Below are 16,202 nucleotides of genomic sequence, written 5' to 3' on the forward strand. Positions count from 1 at the left end.
CATGACCGGGGTTGACTTTGCAGTATATTCTCATTATCCACAGAGAGCAGACTAAGGAATGGGAACCTTGGTGCCCCCAGGTTTCCGTGCCCAAATCTGCTCCATGAGGATAATCCGAATTGATTTTGGCCAATATCAGTAATGGGTGCTATGAAAAAGCATGGCGGCTGTCACTGCCATTACCTCAAATGAACGGGGCGTGATTTTCCCAGGTGGGAAAAAGACTGCAGGATTGATGTGAATTCAGCCTTTGTGCCAGCAGCAGGATGTGGTTGTCATGGGGAAGCATGCAAAGTCCCTGCATGGAGTGGGGAGACCCAAGCAGCGGATTTTCCACTACAGTCACCCTTATGTACAGAGACTCCATTGCAGAATGGTGCACATGTTGCATAGTTTGTGGGCCTCCCCTCCCCCAATCCGCACCATTTTGCACCCTCATTAGAATGACTATTTGAATGCTGTGACAGGCACACCATGGAAGAATGCGGCTGAGAATTTGAATTGTGGAGCTGGGCACAGCATCGATTCAAGATAAAGTCTTGGAAAAGTGTCTGTGTGTTTGTTTCTGCACACAAACCAATAAATAGACGGAAGTGATGCCAGCAGGGGCCACACAGATACTACAATGGGAGAAAAGTTGTGTATTCTTTCCATTACAAAGTCTGCTTCTTATCTGACTTCCTTTTGCAGTCCAAGACAATGCATTATACCAAGCTATGTCTCAAGGCAGAGAGAGCCTCTTGATTTGCGACACTAAGCTGGACTGAATATTGCACCACAGCGCCTCTGCTGTCCTGAAGGCAGAAAGATTGCACCTAGAGCATCGTTTGGCTTCTGCGCATGTTATGTGTTGCTGATTTGCTTTTGCCATTTCATAATGTATTAGAAGGTGCTACAATGTGTCCTCTAGTGAGTTTAAGACAATACCCTTGAAAGGGGTGGTCTACCTTTTTCACAAAATATGTCTCCTTCTTCTCCCCAGGTCGCCGGGTATGTTTGGGGGAGCAGCTGGCCAGGATGGAGCTCTTCCTCTTCTTCACCGCCCTACTTCAGCGTTTCACCTTCAGTATCCCAAGTAAACAGGCCAGGCCATCAGAGGATCCAGTCTTCACGCAAACACAGGCTCCACACCCATACCAGATCTGTGCCCAGCTGAGATGAGACCCCTCACCCAACCTGTTCCAATGTCCCAAAGCTGAGCTCTCTATGCTGTTTGATTTTTCGTTCACATGCAGAAGGACAGAGCTGTTTTGTTTATTTCATTTGATTTTTCATCTCCATCAGACCCCAAGCAATCAGCAATGTCCCATTGTCCTAATGATCCTCACACTTGGAAGGAACAGGTGGGACCAGCCCTACAGCTAAGGGGTGTATCAGCCACTTCTACTCCCTAAGAATGGGCAAATACTCCCATAAAATAAAAATAGGAGTACAAATACTCCCAATAAAAAATGGGAAATGGGCACATAGGAGTGTATGCTCCTGCTTCCATCCAAACCGCTACATGGATGTGTTTGGAAGAGTGGTGCATGTAGTAACACACAGGTGGAACCAGTATAATCACAGAAGAGGTGAAACATATATTTTAATGTGCATGAGTGACTTCGTACAACAAAGTATTTCCTGCAAAAATATTTCTGTTTTACATATTTTGACTAATTTATAAAATGCTGTCATTGGGTACGGCACTAATGGTTTTGCTCCCTAAACAATCATTTTTCTCCCAAGTTGAAAAAATACAGAGTAAAATACGGAGTAAAATGCTCCTACTTCTTATCTGGAGCACTGGGAGAGACCTTTATATAAACATTTTTGTCATTTTACAATTTATTGGGTACTGATGTCCTTTAGCAAAACAAAAAAAAAGTACTGCACTAATCAAATATAGTTATGTTATATACTTGCATAAGGTTTAATCTAACTGCTAACATTAAAAAGATAATTCCAAAATAACAGAAAAAAGCAAAACTCATATCATCTTAAAATCAATATGAGTAGTTCATAACAGGTTGCCAAATATTTCTCATCTGACTTCTCCCGATTTCACTTCGAATGGATTGTGTCCTCCAACGTATTCCACATCATTGACATGTAATGTCCACAGTTGTGTACTTCAGAAACCTTTTCGGCAGAGGGTGTCCTATGTCGATGGCGCCGGGTCGATGTCCCTCGAAGGCCTCCGCTGAGGGCGACGTCACCAGATGTTATAAATAGGATGCACGGCGCCCGTAGCTTCAGTTCCGTTTTTCCCACAAACCTGTTTGCTTCAGAGACTCTGCACGCCTAGTGTATTCCTTGTGAATATTTCTTCTTCTTCAACCCCACCGACTCCGCGGTCTGGCTTCAAGACTTGCTGGGACTGCAAGTCGGAAATGTCGATTACCAACCCGCATCGCATTTGTTTGTGGTGCTTGGATGAGAATCACGACACCAACGACTGTTCCAGATGCCAGTCGCTAACTACTAAGGCCTTGCGGGAGCGTAAGGGGAAGCTTCAGGTGGGTAGGGGTACGAAACCCAGTAGGTCCTGTAAATCCAAGTCCAAGGGGATGTCCACCGAAGATTCAAGGGGCGACTCTCAGTGTCGGGAGGAGTCCTGGGCGTCTCGGTCCCGGAGTGGTTGCTGCCAGTCGTCCTCCTTGTCTCGAAATTCTAGGAAGCGCCGTCACCGGTTGCCTTCCCCATCCTCCTCGGAGGATGGTGCCGCGAGGAAAGTGGCTTGCCCGACAAAGTCCTCGACTCCGGAGGAACGGCTGCCTTTAGGGAGCAGATGTTAGCGATTTTTCAATCGAAGTGCACAGTCCCGTCTATGCCTTCTGATGAAGCCGTCAAGGAACAGTCTCGTACTGTGGCTCGCACGCCTTCGGGCTCGGGTCCGCGACGCAACGCTCATCGGAAGCCTTCGAGGTCCCGTTTGGACAAGGCTCAGGATAGTCGCAAGATATGTGCTTCCAGGTCTCGGTCCTCGTCTCCAGCGAGACTGCAGAAACCTGGTGAGGGCTCAAAATCGACATCAACTCCGTCTGCGCCCTTCTCGATGCTGAAGCCGTCAGCGCTCTCAACGGCGAAGCCTTCGGAGCCCTCGACGCCTTCAGGGCTTTTTGCCCAAAATTTACCGGTGGAGATTTCTGATTCTGTGGATCCTCGAAGGAAGGCTACTTCTAAGTCTGTGAGGCCGGTGGCGGACTCCAGATCTTCTTCTGTCCCGAGGCAGGGCTTTTACCTCCCTTTGGATGACATATATGAGGAGGAGGAAAGGTCAGACTTTGATATAGACCCTGTTGAGCCTAATGTGACTCCTGTCTTTTCTGGAGACAGTCAATTCGAAGAGTTGAGGCAAACCTTTTATGATGCCAGTGGCTTGGACATTTCTCCGGAAGTGGAATTTGGCAGGCCTGAGCCTGGGGCTCATGCAGAGTCGTCCTACAGGCGGCTCATGGCTAGGGTCACAGAGTATCTGGGCTGGTCCAGTCCACCTGTAGCTTTTGTGCAAGATAATCTCACAGACATTTTAGATCAAGGTCCGTCCTCTGACCCTGTGTTACCTTTCCATTTGACATTACAGAAAAGGGTGGCGGCTGCTTGGCAATCACCCGAATCTCTTCTGGCTGTTAACAAATCGTTGACCAAAAAATACTGCCCTTCCGGTAGCGACCCCAGCTACCTCTCGTCTTACCCCACTGCCAAGAGTTTGGTGGTTCAGGCGGCTACGGCCACCTCGAGGCAGGCGGCGTACCCTACCATCCCTCCTGATAGGGACAACAAACGCTTTGACGGTTGGGCACGCAAGGTGTTTTCTGCGGGGAGTATGACGTTGAAGTCTGCCAACTCCACTTGTGCCTTGGCAAGATTTTCACACACTCTGTGGAACTGTGTTTCTCTTGCGGCTGAGCATATTTCTGAGGGGGAAGAAAGGGATGGGTTCCTTGCTCTCGTGCAAGATGGCAAGGATGCCATGTGTGAATCCCTTCATTCGGGTTTGGACACGGCCAACAGTGTTAGCCGGTCCATGGCTGCGAGCACAGTTATACGCAGGTTTACGTGGTTGCGGAAGTCGGGTTTTGCTCCGGATGTGCAAGCCCCTCTTTTGAACATGCCTTTTGATGGCACGCATTTGCTTGGCAGTGAAGCTGACGAGAGCCTTGAAAGGTTGCAGACCTCAAAAGCTGCGGCAAAATCTTTAAGCGCAGTTGTGCGTCAACCTCCGCCTTTTCCTCCTAGGGGACAGCAGTGGAGGGGAGGTTCTTTTCGTTACTACTCCTCCATTGGTAGAACAAGAGGAGCCGCCAGTCAAAGGGGTCAGCGTAAAAGTACCCGTGGTGGTCGGGGAAATCGAGGTGCCAAAGCCGCTCAGGCAGCTGCCTCTTTGCCCTCAGGCACTGCCACAGCCGCTCCAAAACTTTCATGAAGCCATGTCCCATGGTTTGCCGGTTGGGGGCAGACTGTCTCAGCATCTCGAAGATTGGCGAGCTATTACTTCGGATGTGTGGGTTCTAGATACCATAGCCCACGGCTACTGCCTTCCCTTCCTAAAGCAGCCTCACGACAATCCACTGGGGAATCTCTCTTTGAAGCTTCCAGGTCCGCTCCTTGTGCAGGAAATCTTGACCCTGCTAGAGAAAGGCGCTATAGAACTGGTACCTGTAGCAGAAAGGAAGAAGGGATGGCATTCCTCTTATTTTTTGATTCCAAAGAAAGACGGGGGATTGAGACCCATCCTGGACTTGCGGTGGTTGAACAAACTTCTCAGGAAGGACAAGTTCAAGATGGTCACTCTTTCTCAAGTCCTCCAGGCCCTTCAACTTCAGGATTGGTTGGGGTCTCTGGACCTACAGGATACTTACTTTCATGTGCCGATTCATCCCAAGCACAGAAAGTACCTGAGGTTTGCGGCTGGCGACACGCACTTTCAGTTTCGGGTCCTGCCATTCGGATTGACCTCCGCCCTGAGGGTCTTCACCAAGCTAATGGTAGTGTTGGCAGCGTATCTCAGGCGAGGGTGGATACACGTCTACCCCTACCTGGACGACTGGCTGACCCGTGCGCATTCTCCCGAGCAAGCACTGGATCACCTCGGTCTCACCTGCCGCTCCCTCCACTGGCTGGGCTTCTCCCTCAATTTCAAGAAGTCGCATCTGACACCTTCCCAACAGCTCCAGTACATCGGGGCTGTGTTGGACATGTCCTTGGGGAAGTGCTTGCCTCCCAAGGTGAGGGCTAATCACATTGTGCAGATGGTGGACAAGTTTCAACATGCCCAGATTCTCCTGGCTTTCGAATTCTTAAGGTTGCTCTGCCTCATGGCATCCTGCATTTTTCTGGTGCCAGAGGCCAGGCTGAGGATGAGATCCCTGCAATGGGTCCTCAAGATGCAGTGGTCACAGTTTTCAGGCAAGATGTCGGAGCCCATTCAGATTCCAATCTCGGTCTCCCAGGATCTTCTGTGGTGGGCCAACGAAGGGAACCTGATGAAGGGAGAGCAGTTTTGGCAACCATGGCCAGAGGTGACTGTAGTGACGGGTGCTTCCCTCATAGGATGGGGCGCTAATGCCTACGACTTGACCGCCAGCAGTCGTTGGTCTCCATCCGTCGGAGTCCAAACTCCACATCAACCTGTTAGAGCCGAGGGCCATCAGGCTAGCCCTGAAGGCTTTTCTGCCGTCTGTGCGGGGGAAGAGTGTCCTGATCATGACGGACAATACAGTGGCCATACATTACCTCAACAAAAAAGGGAGTGTCGGGTCGCTCCCGTTGTGCAGAGAGGCAATGCACTCTGGTTCTGGGCCATCCAGCAGGGAATTTCGCTCTCGGCAGTTCATCTGGCCGAGACGAAAATGCGGCAGTTGATGCTCTGAGCCAGCAGAGCACGATCTCTCACGAGTGGGAGTTGGGTCAGGAAGTATCTCTGGAGATCTTCGCCCTTTGGGGAACCCCACAAGTGGATCTCTTCACCACCAGTGCCAACCAGAAGTACAAGAGATTCTGCTCAAGGGAATTTCCTCCGAGAGGAGCCTTAGTAGACTAATTCGTAGTGGAGTGGTCATTCCTACTGCTGTACACGTTTCCTCCAGTCCCCGTCATTCCTCAAGTGTTACAGAGGTTACGGAGGTTCGGATCCCAAATGATCCTCATTGCTCCGGATTGGGCCAGGAGAGCGTGGTACCCGGACCTTCTAGAAATTACCATCTGCCCTCCACGCTGTCTTCCCTACAGAGAGGATCTGCTCTCGTGAGTGGGGGCTCAGGTTCTCCATCCAGAGGTCCGGACTCTCAACCTTCACGCTTGGTATCTGAAAGGTTGAGATATAAGGATTGTGGCCTCTCGGATAATGTGATGGAGGTGTTGCTTTCGGCCAGAAGGCCAGCAACAAAATCCCTGCCCGTTGCCGTTGGCGTACGTTTTGCGACTGGTGCAGAGGACAAAATGTTGATCCTTTTCAGTGTTCCATTACTATGGTTTTGTCTTTCTTACTTTCTTTGGCCCACAGTGGCCTTCAATTAGGTACTATTAAAGGGAACCTGGCGGCACTCTCTATATATAAGCGCTCATCTGAAGAATGTTCTTACTTTAAGATTCCTTTGATTTCTCAATTTCTTAAAGGACTGACTAATGTGTTCCCGCCGTCCCCTTTCCAGGTGCCGGTTTGGGATTTGAATTTGGTTTTGAAATTTCTAATGGGGGCTCCATTTGAACCTTTGCACTCTTGTCCTTTGAGACTATTGTCCTTCAAGACAGTGTTCTTGGTTGCGGTTACTTTCGCTCGCAGAGTGAGTGAATTGCATGCACTTTCATCTAAGCCGTCCTTTACTGTGTTCCACAAGGACATGGTTGTTCTAAGGGTACATCCTTCCTTGATACCTAAGGTATTATCTGACTTTCATTTGAGCCAGAAAGTGGTTCTTCCTTCTTTCTATCCTCCTCCTCATCCTGGTAAGGAAGAGGAGCAACTCCATAGGTTGGAATCTAGGAGAACTCTGAGCTTTTATATTTCTAGGATGTCCAGGGTCAGAGTGGACGATCAACTCTTTGTGGGATATTCTGGACACCGTTTGGGCCAGGCTGTTACCAAACAGACCTTGTCCAGGTGGATTATCCTCACCATTACTGAGTGTTACCGATTGGCGGGTAAGGACCCTCCTGAAGGGTTGCGAGCTCATTCCACAAGGGGCGTGGCTACTTCCACATCCCTCCAACGGGGAGTTCCTATTAGAAATATTTGTGATGCAGCCACATGGGCTTCTATCCACACCTTTTTTAAACATTACTCCCTGGATGCGATCCATGGTCAAGATATGGCCTTTGATCAGGCGGTTGTTTATTCCGCCATCTCATTGGGTACTCTAAATTCTTTTCCCTCCTCCATTTTCTGGTAATGCTTTGGGAGTCTGTCAAAGATGTGGAATACATTGTAGGACACAATCCATTCGAAGTACAAGTCACTCGCCAACTGGTAACGTTCTTTCGATTGGATGTTCCGCCAACGTATTCCACATCGCCCTGCCAGCCTGCCTCTCTGGAGCATTTCCTATGCGATTGCAGCTTATGTTTCCGCAAGGCTATGGGCAGTCAAGCAGTCATTGGATTGGTGCCACACGTTCTTGGGGAAAAAACATAAACTGAGGCTACGGGCGCAGTGCATCCTATTTATAACATCCGGTGACAACGTCGCCCTCGATGGATGCCTTCGAGGGACATCGACCCAACGCCATAGACGCAGGACGCCCTATGCCGAAAAAGTTTCGGAAGTACACAGCTGTGGACATTACATGTCAAGGATGTAGAATATGTTGGAAAAACATCCAATTGATAGAACGTTACCAGTTGGTATGTAACTTGTTCTTCTGAGCCAGATTCTCAAAGCTATATTTGGTGCAAGTGGTGAGATGCGCACTTGCGCCAAAAGAGGTGCCTCCTATTGCACAAATGGCACCTGAATTGGTGCATCTTTGACCAGCAAATTCAGATGCCCTTTTTCACTCTGTTGGTGCAAAACGGGGATGCACTTTGAAATGCGCAAAAATCAAGGATCAGGTGCAGGAGACGGCACAATGCATGAGAGGTTAATTTCCGAGCCCTTTTACTTCATTTTCATTTCTATCCTTCAGACAAAGATAGAAATGAATTTGTCTTTTTTTTTTTACAGAATTTCACATTGACAGGGTGCTGGGAACATGTAAAACATAGTGTCAGGGGCATGCTCCCACCACTATTGCATGCAAAGCGGCTGGCCAGTGATCTTTTGTGCTGTAGTCCAGCCCCAATGAAATGGGCAGGTCACCTTTGAGAATAACATGACCTGGGCATTTCTAAACTTAATGCAAATGAAAAAATTCCATCCTCTATGCTCTGTCATTTAGGTTCATTCTTGAGACTCTGGCCCTTTGTCTAGTTTATTCGAACATCATGACATTTCTAACTTTGAAATTTCATTGTGCAGCCTAGCCTGTGGAGAAGCAAGATTACAATGCATTGATACATTATAACTGTTTGAACTATTGCAATCACACTAAATAATATTTTCTCGGTAGACAACGAAATTTGATGGTTACAAAACAAGTCAGCTCCTCTGTAAATCTAGAACAATTTGATATATTTTGTGTCATTGTTTTTATATTTCTGATTAATAATGCAACACTTTTGCATATAAATAAAGCACACGAGAGAGGGTTCTTCTGTCTAGTGTCTTTCATCTATTACCGAACGGTCAAATGTATTGGTGGATCAGATTAAGTGTAATGGGTGTGAAATATGACCTACATTGTGTGAAGTATTGATTCGCTTGAAAATTGGTAAATGTCAAAGTTCAATGTAAGTGATAAAGATATTCACATTGGTCAAAACCCCAGCAGGCCCATGTCTCCCTGACTGCTCAATCCAAGTCGACGATCTTGACATAAAGATGTTGCTAATAATGTGAAACATGAGGCAGCGTCATCTGTGAGAAAATAGAGCTTCTAGATAATTGCCAAACTAACAAGCAGGATCTTCACTTGAAAACATGACCTTAATTGTATAAATTGGAAGCAAGTCATTTCAAACCATCTGAGGGTTTTTTCAAAGGTGAGAAACATGTCACCTCAAGTAATTGTGCAAGAGCAGACAGCCTGCCGGTATGTACTGCATATATGTCCATGTACTGCAATGTTATATTGATATTGATATTTTATTTCTATCGCGCTCGTACACAAGTGTTTCAGAGCGCGGCAAGGGAGGGGAACAGGGGAGAACAAAACAGCAATCTTACTAGCCCCAGTGACATTGAGAACGCGCAAGTGCATGGGACGGGGGAGGGGAAAAGTGCATGGAAGGGGGGAGAAGTGGAAAGTGCAAAGCAGAGGAGAAACAGATAAATAATAATAAATAAATAATAGAGGCAACAAACAGTGGTAGTGCAGCCAACAATTTTCAAGTGCTAGGTTTAAGGCAGCAGACAGGGTGGTCTTATAAGTGCAGGAAGAAAAAGGGGGGGTGTATGGGTACAGATACAGACCCCAGTGCAAGGGGTGGCCCAGAGGCAGTGCGGGAGGGTGGCAGGGTGAGCAGGTACCTGGGTGTGGAGGACAGAGGGTGGCCAGGTGCACGGTGCCAAGAGAGAACAGATCAGCAGGGGAGAGGGGGAGCAAAAGCAGAAGAAAAGAGGAAGGTCTTGAGGTGCTTCTGGAACCGGAGATGGTTCTCCTCAAGTTTTAGAGTGGCAGGGAGGCTGTTCCAGTGGGAGGCCCCAGCCGAAGACAGAGATCTACCCCCAGCTTGTTTCTTTGAACAACGACTGACCCTGAGGGAGTTAGAGGTAGAGGAGCGAACAGCTCGAGAGGGGAGCTCTATAATGCTGAATACATTGTGGTGAGCATTATAGAGAGCTGGCATCACTACCACTCAGGGATGATAATATTGTCTGGTCACTTAAATGCTAAATCTACACTCTGACATCCCAGGTGAGACTGAATGGCAGAGACTTGCCGAAAATAGATGCAACATGCAAATGAAACATTGTCTCCAATTGAAGTAGGATCTGGACCGAGATATTTGTGGATTGGGGTTAATCTTTAATTAATAGGCCAGTTCCAGGTAATGTGCCAGGTGAGTTCACGAGGTGTTAACCGGGTACCGGATCAAAATTGGATTAGGACTTTGTTATATTTACCAATTTAGAATTAGATAATTTCAGTATTGGGCCAAATGAGGCGAGTGATCACTCCACCACCCCTTTTAGGGTGAACCTCAATATGAAATTCATGCAAGAGAGTGGAAGGGATGGTCTCTTGGAAGTGGGCTTAGCTGATCAGATACAAATATGCAAAGAATTAATCTAATTGAGTATAATCTTAATGATCTTCTAGCCAGGGATACAATTGTACCAGATTGTGTAGTGGAAGATTTGAAAGAAAGGTAGAAACTGGTGGAAACAGAATGTGAAATGCTGCCTTGCTGTGTTTATAAATGGTGCACATTTTCTCCATCTATGAAAGTATGGTATTTCAAGGTACTAAAATACTGAGATACTGTGATGCTGACCTGTTCCCCCGTGGAAGCGCCTGGAGTCTTCATTGTCTGTTTCAGACCACTCCCTACCCTGAACTTGTGCAGGCTTGTAAAGAACGCACTGCTGTGTTCAGAGCAGGAAGGGGTGGATGTGTTGGGTGAACGTGAGGTTCTTGGGTGGATACGGGTATGGCAAGGTGTGAGACCCCTGGTTCCCGGTATGAGGTAATCAAATCACAGCAAAAATGCTGTGGTTTGACCCGGTAAAGGTGTACCCCATTATACCATTTAAGGGGAGCAGGGGTTGCGGAGGTGTCCCCGGCTCCCCTTAAATGGTATAATTGGTCTGGGGGTTGCAGGGGTGTCCCCTGCATCCTTTACATGATTGTGGTGCAAAAAACCACAGCATTTTTGCCACGATATTTTGTATTCACAGCCATTTTTGCTGCGATTTTAAGACATGGAACCTGGTTCCCTGGGTTTGCTCGACAACTGGGCCTCTATTATTGTCGGGCCGCACAGTTTTCCAGAAGCTCGGAATTGGGGCTAACAGAGTCCACTACCCCTATGGTTTTCCTTGGTGGTGCAGTCCTGCAGGCAGTGGCCGGGCTTGCCACAGTAAAGGCATAGCTGTTGCTGTCTTCGCCTCTCTCCTTCGTCCCTTGCTAACGGGCCATGAAAGCTGCCTATCTGCATAGGCTCCTGTGTGTTATTCTTTGCGGGACAAGGAGTGCTTTCTTTGGGGCACATATACAACAAGCGGGCCTCTGAGCGTGATTGATCAGCCTTGCGTTCCTGCAATTGATGGTCTAGCTGGATTACCAGGTCTAGGTACTCTGGACAGCAGTCAGGCAGGTTGACGACCTATGGCAGGACGTCCTTGAGGTCCCCCACGAGGCCCCTGTGGAATAACTCAGACCTTTTCTCTTCGGTCGAATTCATCTCCGCCACCAACCTATTGAATGTAGCAATGTATGACAGTAGAACCTGGGGTCCCTGTCAGCGGGACAACAGCTTGTTGTCAAGAGCCTTTCCTTGCGTTTTTCATGTGAACAGTTTTTCCAGTTCATGTTGGAACCTGGGGTAATTGCGCAAGATGGGGTCATCCCTGTCCACCAATGGGATCAACCAGTTTGCTGCATGATCTCCCAAGTAAGACAATACGAAGGCCATTTTGGCCTGGTAATTGGGAAAGGCCCTGGGTCTGCAAAGAAAATGTAGCCCACACTGGTTCATGAAGACAGAGTATTTGTGTGGATCCCCCGTGAAGCATTCAGGAGGGGCTAACGGAACAGGTGTGGGGGCAAGGACTTGGACAGGAGTCGGCTGAGACGTCTGTGGGAGTGGTGGTACCGGCAACGGAACCTGCGCTGCTTGGGCTAGTGTAAATTGCTTTGCTAGATCGTCAGTGCAGTCGCTATTGACAATCAGCTCCCTTCTTAGGGCATTGGTCTCTGATCGAGCCGCATGCACCTCAGCTCTAAGCTCCCCCAATAGCATGGCTAACTGGTCAATGTCAGAGGATTCCATGGCACTTAGGCATGGCTGTCAATCGTGGGCTTCACGTTCTGTAACGCTTACCTGTTGCCCGGGGGAAGCACCTGGAGTCTTTGTTGTCTGTTCCACACCACTCACTGCCCTGAAACCGTATAGGCTTGTAAAGAACGCACTGCCGTGTTCAGAGCAGGAGGGGCTGGATGTGTTGGGTGAAGGTGAGGCCCCTGGGTGGAGATTCACTGTGGCATCTACGGATTGCCTCAGAAAATAAAGGCACAATTATTCTGAGTGGGTACAACCCCCACCACCCCTCCCATCTATTCCCCTGTTGTGCCAACCGTGGGATGGGGAAAGGCTGGACTTTGAGTACTTCTGCTGTTGAGCTGGGTTTGGTGATGGCTGCACCTGTTGCCAGTTGCTTTACTGGCTGTTGCTCATCCAGTCCTGCTGGGACTGCTAGGGTGCCTTCCTTGAGCTGCCTTTCTGCTGCCAGTTCAGTTGAGTGCCCCTCCCTTGTCAGTTGCTGGGGCTGTCCCTGGTCCTTTCTGACTTTGGTGGGTTTTAGGGGGTGCATATCAGCGGGTTGTTATGTCCTGTACTTCTTCTGCTGTTGCGCCTTGTGATCATTGTTTGCTAGTCCTCTAATGCTTTGTTTTCTTCTGTATTGCAGGTCCAGGCAGCGGGTCCTGATGGTTGAGCCAGGCGAAGATCACAACCGGAACAAGGCGGTGCTGGCGCTAGTAAGCATTTCTTGGACTTGGTGACAGTATTACTACAACATGGAACCGGAGCGAGTGCCGACTGCACTAACGTTCATTTTTTTGTTTTCAGGTGGGATGTGGAGTCTGGATTCAGGGGACAGTAAGCATTCACCGCTACCTGGAGGCAGAATAACTTGAAGCAAGGGCATGGGCCTCTGGGCATGGTCTTCATAGCCTCAGGGCCTGTTGAAGAGCTGGAGCGCTTGAGGCTGTTTCTTAGCCCGGGGCTTTGTGGTGGCCATGTTGGGTGGCAGGTTGGACCTAGCCAATGTAGCCATCTTGGGGAGGCATGTTGGCATGACGGCAGTAGTGTACCAGAGCGTTCCAGCCTCCCCCAGGGCCTGGGTTATCAAGCCGGTCAAGTGGCACAGCGAGTAGAGCGCTCGCTTTGACATCCAGTGCAGAGCCTGCTAACGCAGGTTTGAATCCCGATGGGGCCAAACTCAGCCTTTCATCCTTCTGAGGTCGATAAATGAGGACCACACACCATGGGTAATAATAAGCAGCGCTCAGATACTTGAAGGTTCGTAGCGCTATATAAATGCCAAATTATTATCACAGGGGGTCCCATACCTCCCACCAGAGACAGAGGATCTTACAGAGGCTCTGGTGGTTGCAAGTGGGCATTTCGGAGAGGAGCTGGAGAAGAAGGCGGGGTTGGGGCCCATGGTCATGACAGGTACTTTACTGAACCCAGCGAACATAAAATATGGAGCCTGTGATATGCGGACCAAAACATTAGACAATATACATAACACAATTTCCTACAAATAGTATGCAGTTCCCCACGAACTTTAAATAATAAATCTCTACTGAATTGTACATAGAAAAATGTGAGGAAACCAGAGACCGGGCACCTGTTTCTACATTTATCTGGAAAATGTTGCCATGTGGTCGCCAATGAGGTTACAACATTGACAAGACTTTGCTTTATTTTGACAGTGTATTTCATTCAAAGCAATGAAATAATGGTGAATGTACAAAAAGCTTATTTTTCCAACAGTAATAAGATTTACCAAGAGCACTATTATTTTGATTATATATGTCAAAGAAATCACTGTAATGCAACTATGAATGTAGAGAAGCCTATTTAGAAGTTAGAAGTGCTGGAAAATGGACAATGTTTTTAGGGGGAACTCTCTCCGAGGCCCCTTTTTGGGGGAAGAGGCGTGGTCAGATTGATGTGGGCGTGTCCCAAGGGGTGGTGCTAGGAAAAGCAAAACTAAAACAAAAGTAAATGCTACAAATGGCGTGATTTAATTTATTGTCATCACACAGCAAGTTATAGTAACACAAAACGCAGAAGGAAGGGCAAATCAAGTTCTTTGTGCAATGTTTTTAGGGCTGGAATATTCAATTTTTCAAAATGGCCCAGATGCTTTTATTAACATCAACGTCATTCTCGTGCCCTGCAAACCATGTAATTTGCGCCCCACCGCCCCTGGAGTAGTCAAGCGCTTATATATTTGGCAGGATCAAAGTCTGTAAGGGGGGCGGCCATTGCGGTGCAAAAACAACAGATGACTGGCTCTGCCAGTGTGAAGGCTGCTCCTCAGTTGCGTGATTGTGTTGTTCATATGGCTGAACACACGCTCACATTCTGCAGTGTAGATGGCTATGCTGTTCATTTCCCTTGGCAGACACTTCCCTCCATTGCCCTTATATGCCCTAGAGCCTTCCAAATGAACCCTTTGTGGCTATTGAAATATTGTGCAGACTGTGAGCACTTCATGTTCCCCACAAAGAATGTCGTAGTCATCTGGCCAGTACTTGGGATAGACAAGCATGCATGCGGATATGAGGTTTTGAAATTCTGAGAGGGATGGGTCTATCAATGTGCTTGCTACATGTGAAGAGGCTGTAGTGAAGAGTCTACTCTTTAGGGCATTGGCAAGGCTTTTGAAAAATGTTCTTCTACTGGTTTCTACATCAACTTTCCGGCCTGCATGTATCACAACTCCATTAAATTCAATTGTTTGGGCAGGAGCCATAGCCAACCTTGTGTACTGCGCTTCCCGATCCTCTGCTAAGATGTCAAAAACCTTAATTTGAGGGGAAAGTTAAACAATGGGCCTCTGGGAGAGTAATTGAGTTTGCCTGCAATTTCAAGGACAACTCGGCCAGTTCACCTAGGGCATCCCTCATCAAACCCAAGTTCTTAACAAACTCAATACTTTTCCTCCTTTTCGAGAAGGCCTTTCTATTTTGCACGGTCCGGGCCTCCCCTTTCTGGGTCTGTGGCTGCAGACTGAAAATGTGATGCCAGGGCTGGGTAGAGGTCCCAAACAACCGTCACAGTGCGACAACTAGATGTAACCCATCGGGTGTCAAGAACCTATCATTCAGAACATGGTTGCCAAAGGAAATGCACTGTCTTGTAGTTCTCTTTCATTTTTGGGAGAGCTGTGGTATAGGGAATACAGGGCACCGATAAAGGCCTTGAGGTTGTTTGTCCCAGAGAACTCCTTCCAAGCATCCCCGACAGCCAACTCCAGTTCATGATTGCAACAATGCCCAAATGTTGTACTCTTTTTGTTCGTTGTGTTGCAACCCCCAATACCAGCCCCATCATTGCAGATGCTCCACCTGCAATGAAGGCGATCAGATTCCGCTAAATATCATTTTGTGGAAAATATTTCAGGAAGCAAGTTTGCAGTTCTCTCGTTATCGCTTCTGCTGTGGTTTGTTGCAATTCCACCAACTCTAGAAAAATTGTTGTGGGGTCGGTGTCCCCACCAAACACTGCTCTGAGGCACACAGCCAGCACACAGCAGTGACTCAAAGTTGTGCATTCATCAATCAAAACAGAAAATGTCAATTCTTTATCAACCATGCGGTTGGTTAACCTTTTTCGCATTTCATGGCCAATATGTCGGCACTGCTCTTCCTACTCTGCAGAATCCTTCCCAGCTTAAGCCCATGTGACACCTACAAGTCCACCACAGCAGACATATCAGAACATCGTCAGTGTTGCTTTGCAAGCATATATGCAGTGCGAAAAATCAGACAGGTCACGTCCTCCACTCTTGCATTTTTGTTTTTCAATGTTTCTTTCAAAACAACCTTCCTTTGCCTGCAGAGGAATCCTCTCTGCATGCTGGTGTGTGCTTGACTCTCTCTGTGTTGCCATATATCTTTTCTGAGGGCACTTTGTTGCCCCTTTCTTGTTTCAGAGGCTGTGGCAACGAGACAGCGAGTCCATTATTTTGCCAGTCTTACATCTCTGAGGTGTGTATGTAGCCCATGGTTGCCTAATTGGGCGCACACAGTACAACCTAGTCTCCCCTTCTTGATTTCCAGCCAGCGATTTTGGGACTTCAAGTAGGCTGCTTGCTTTTCAGTCCAACAGACTGGTAACTCAGTTCCAGGCACCAAGATGTTGGAGGAAACTGTGGGACCACTGCTTATGCGACTAATACTGTCTGCATCAGAGCACCAAGATCCACAGCTTTCTTCACAGTC

General features: G+C 47.9%; 1 protein-coding gene across 1 annotated transcript in view; it reads left to right on the forward strand.

The window, feature by feature from the left end:
* Nucleotides 1-8,669, forward strand: part of LOC138581419 (cytochrome P450 2D17-like) — a 670,196-nt gene extending 661,527 nt beyond the window's left edge. The window contains exon 9 of the mRNA XM_069652733.1: nt 983-8,669. Within this exon, the coding sequence (XP_069508834.1) occupies nt 983-1,161 (179 nt within the window). The 3' untranslated portion in view covers nt 1,162-8,669. The remainder of the gene's footprint in view (nt 1-982) is intronic.
* The last annotated feature ends 7,533 nt before the right edge of the window (nt 8,670-16,202 follow it).

This window comes from Ambystoma mexicanum, chromosome 3p, assembly GCF_040938575.1.
Source record: "Ambystoma mexicanum isolate Mex_15411 chromosome 3p, UKY_AmexF1_1, whole genome shotgun sequence".
Lineage (NCBI taxonomy): Eukaryota > Metazoa > Chordata > Amphibia > Caudata > Ambystomatidae > Ambystoma > Ambystoma mexicanum.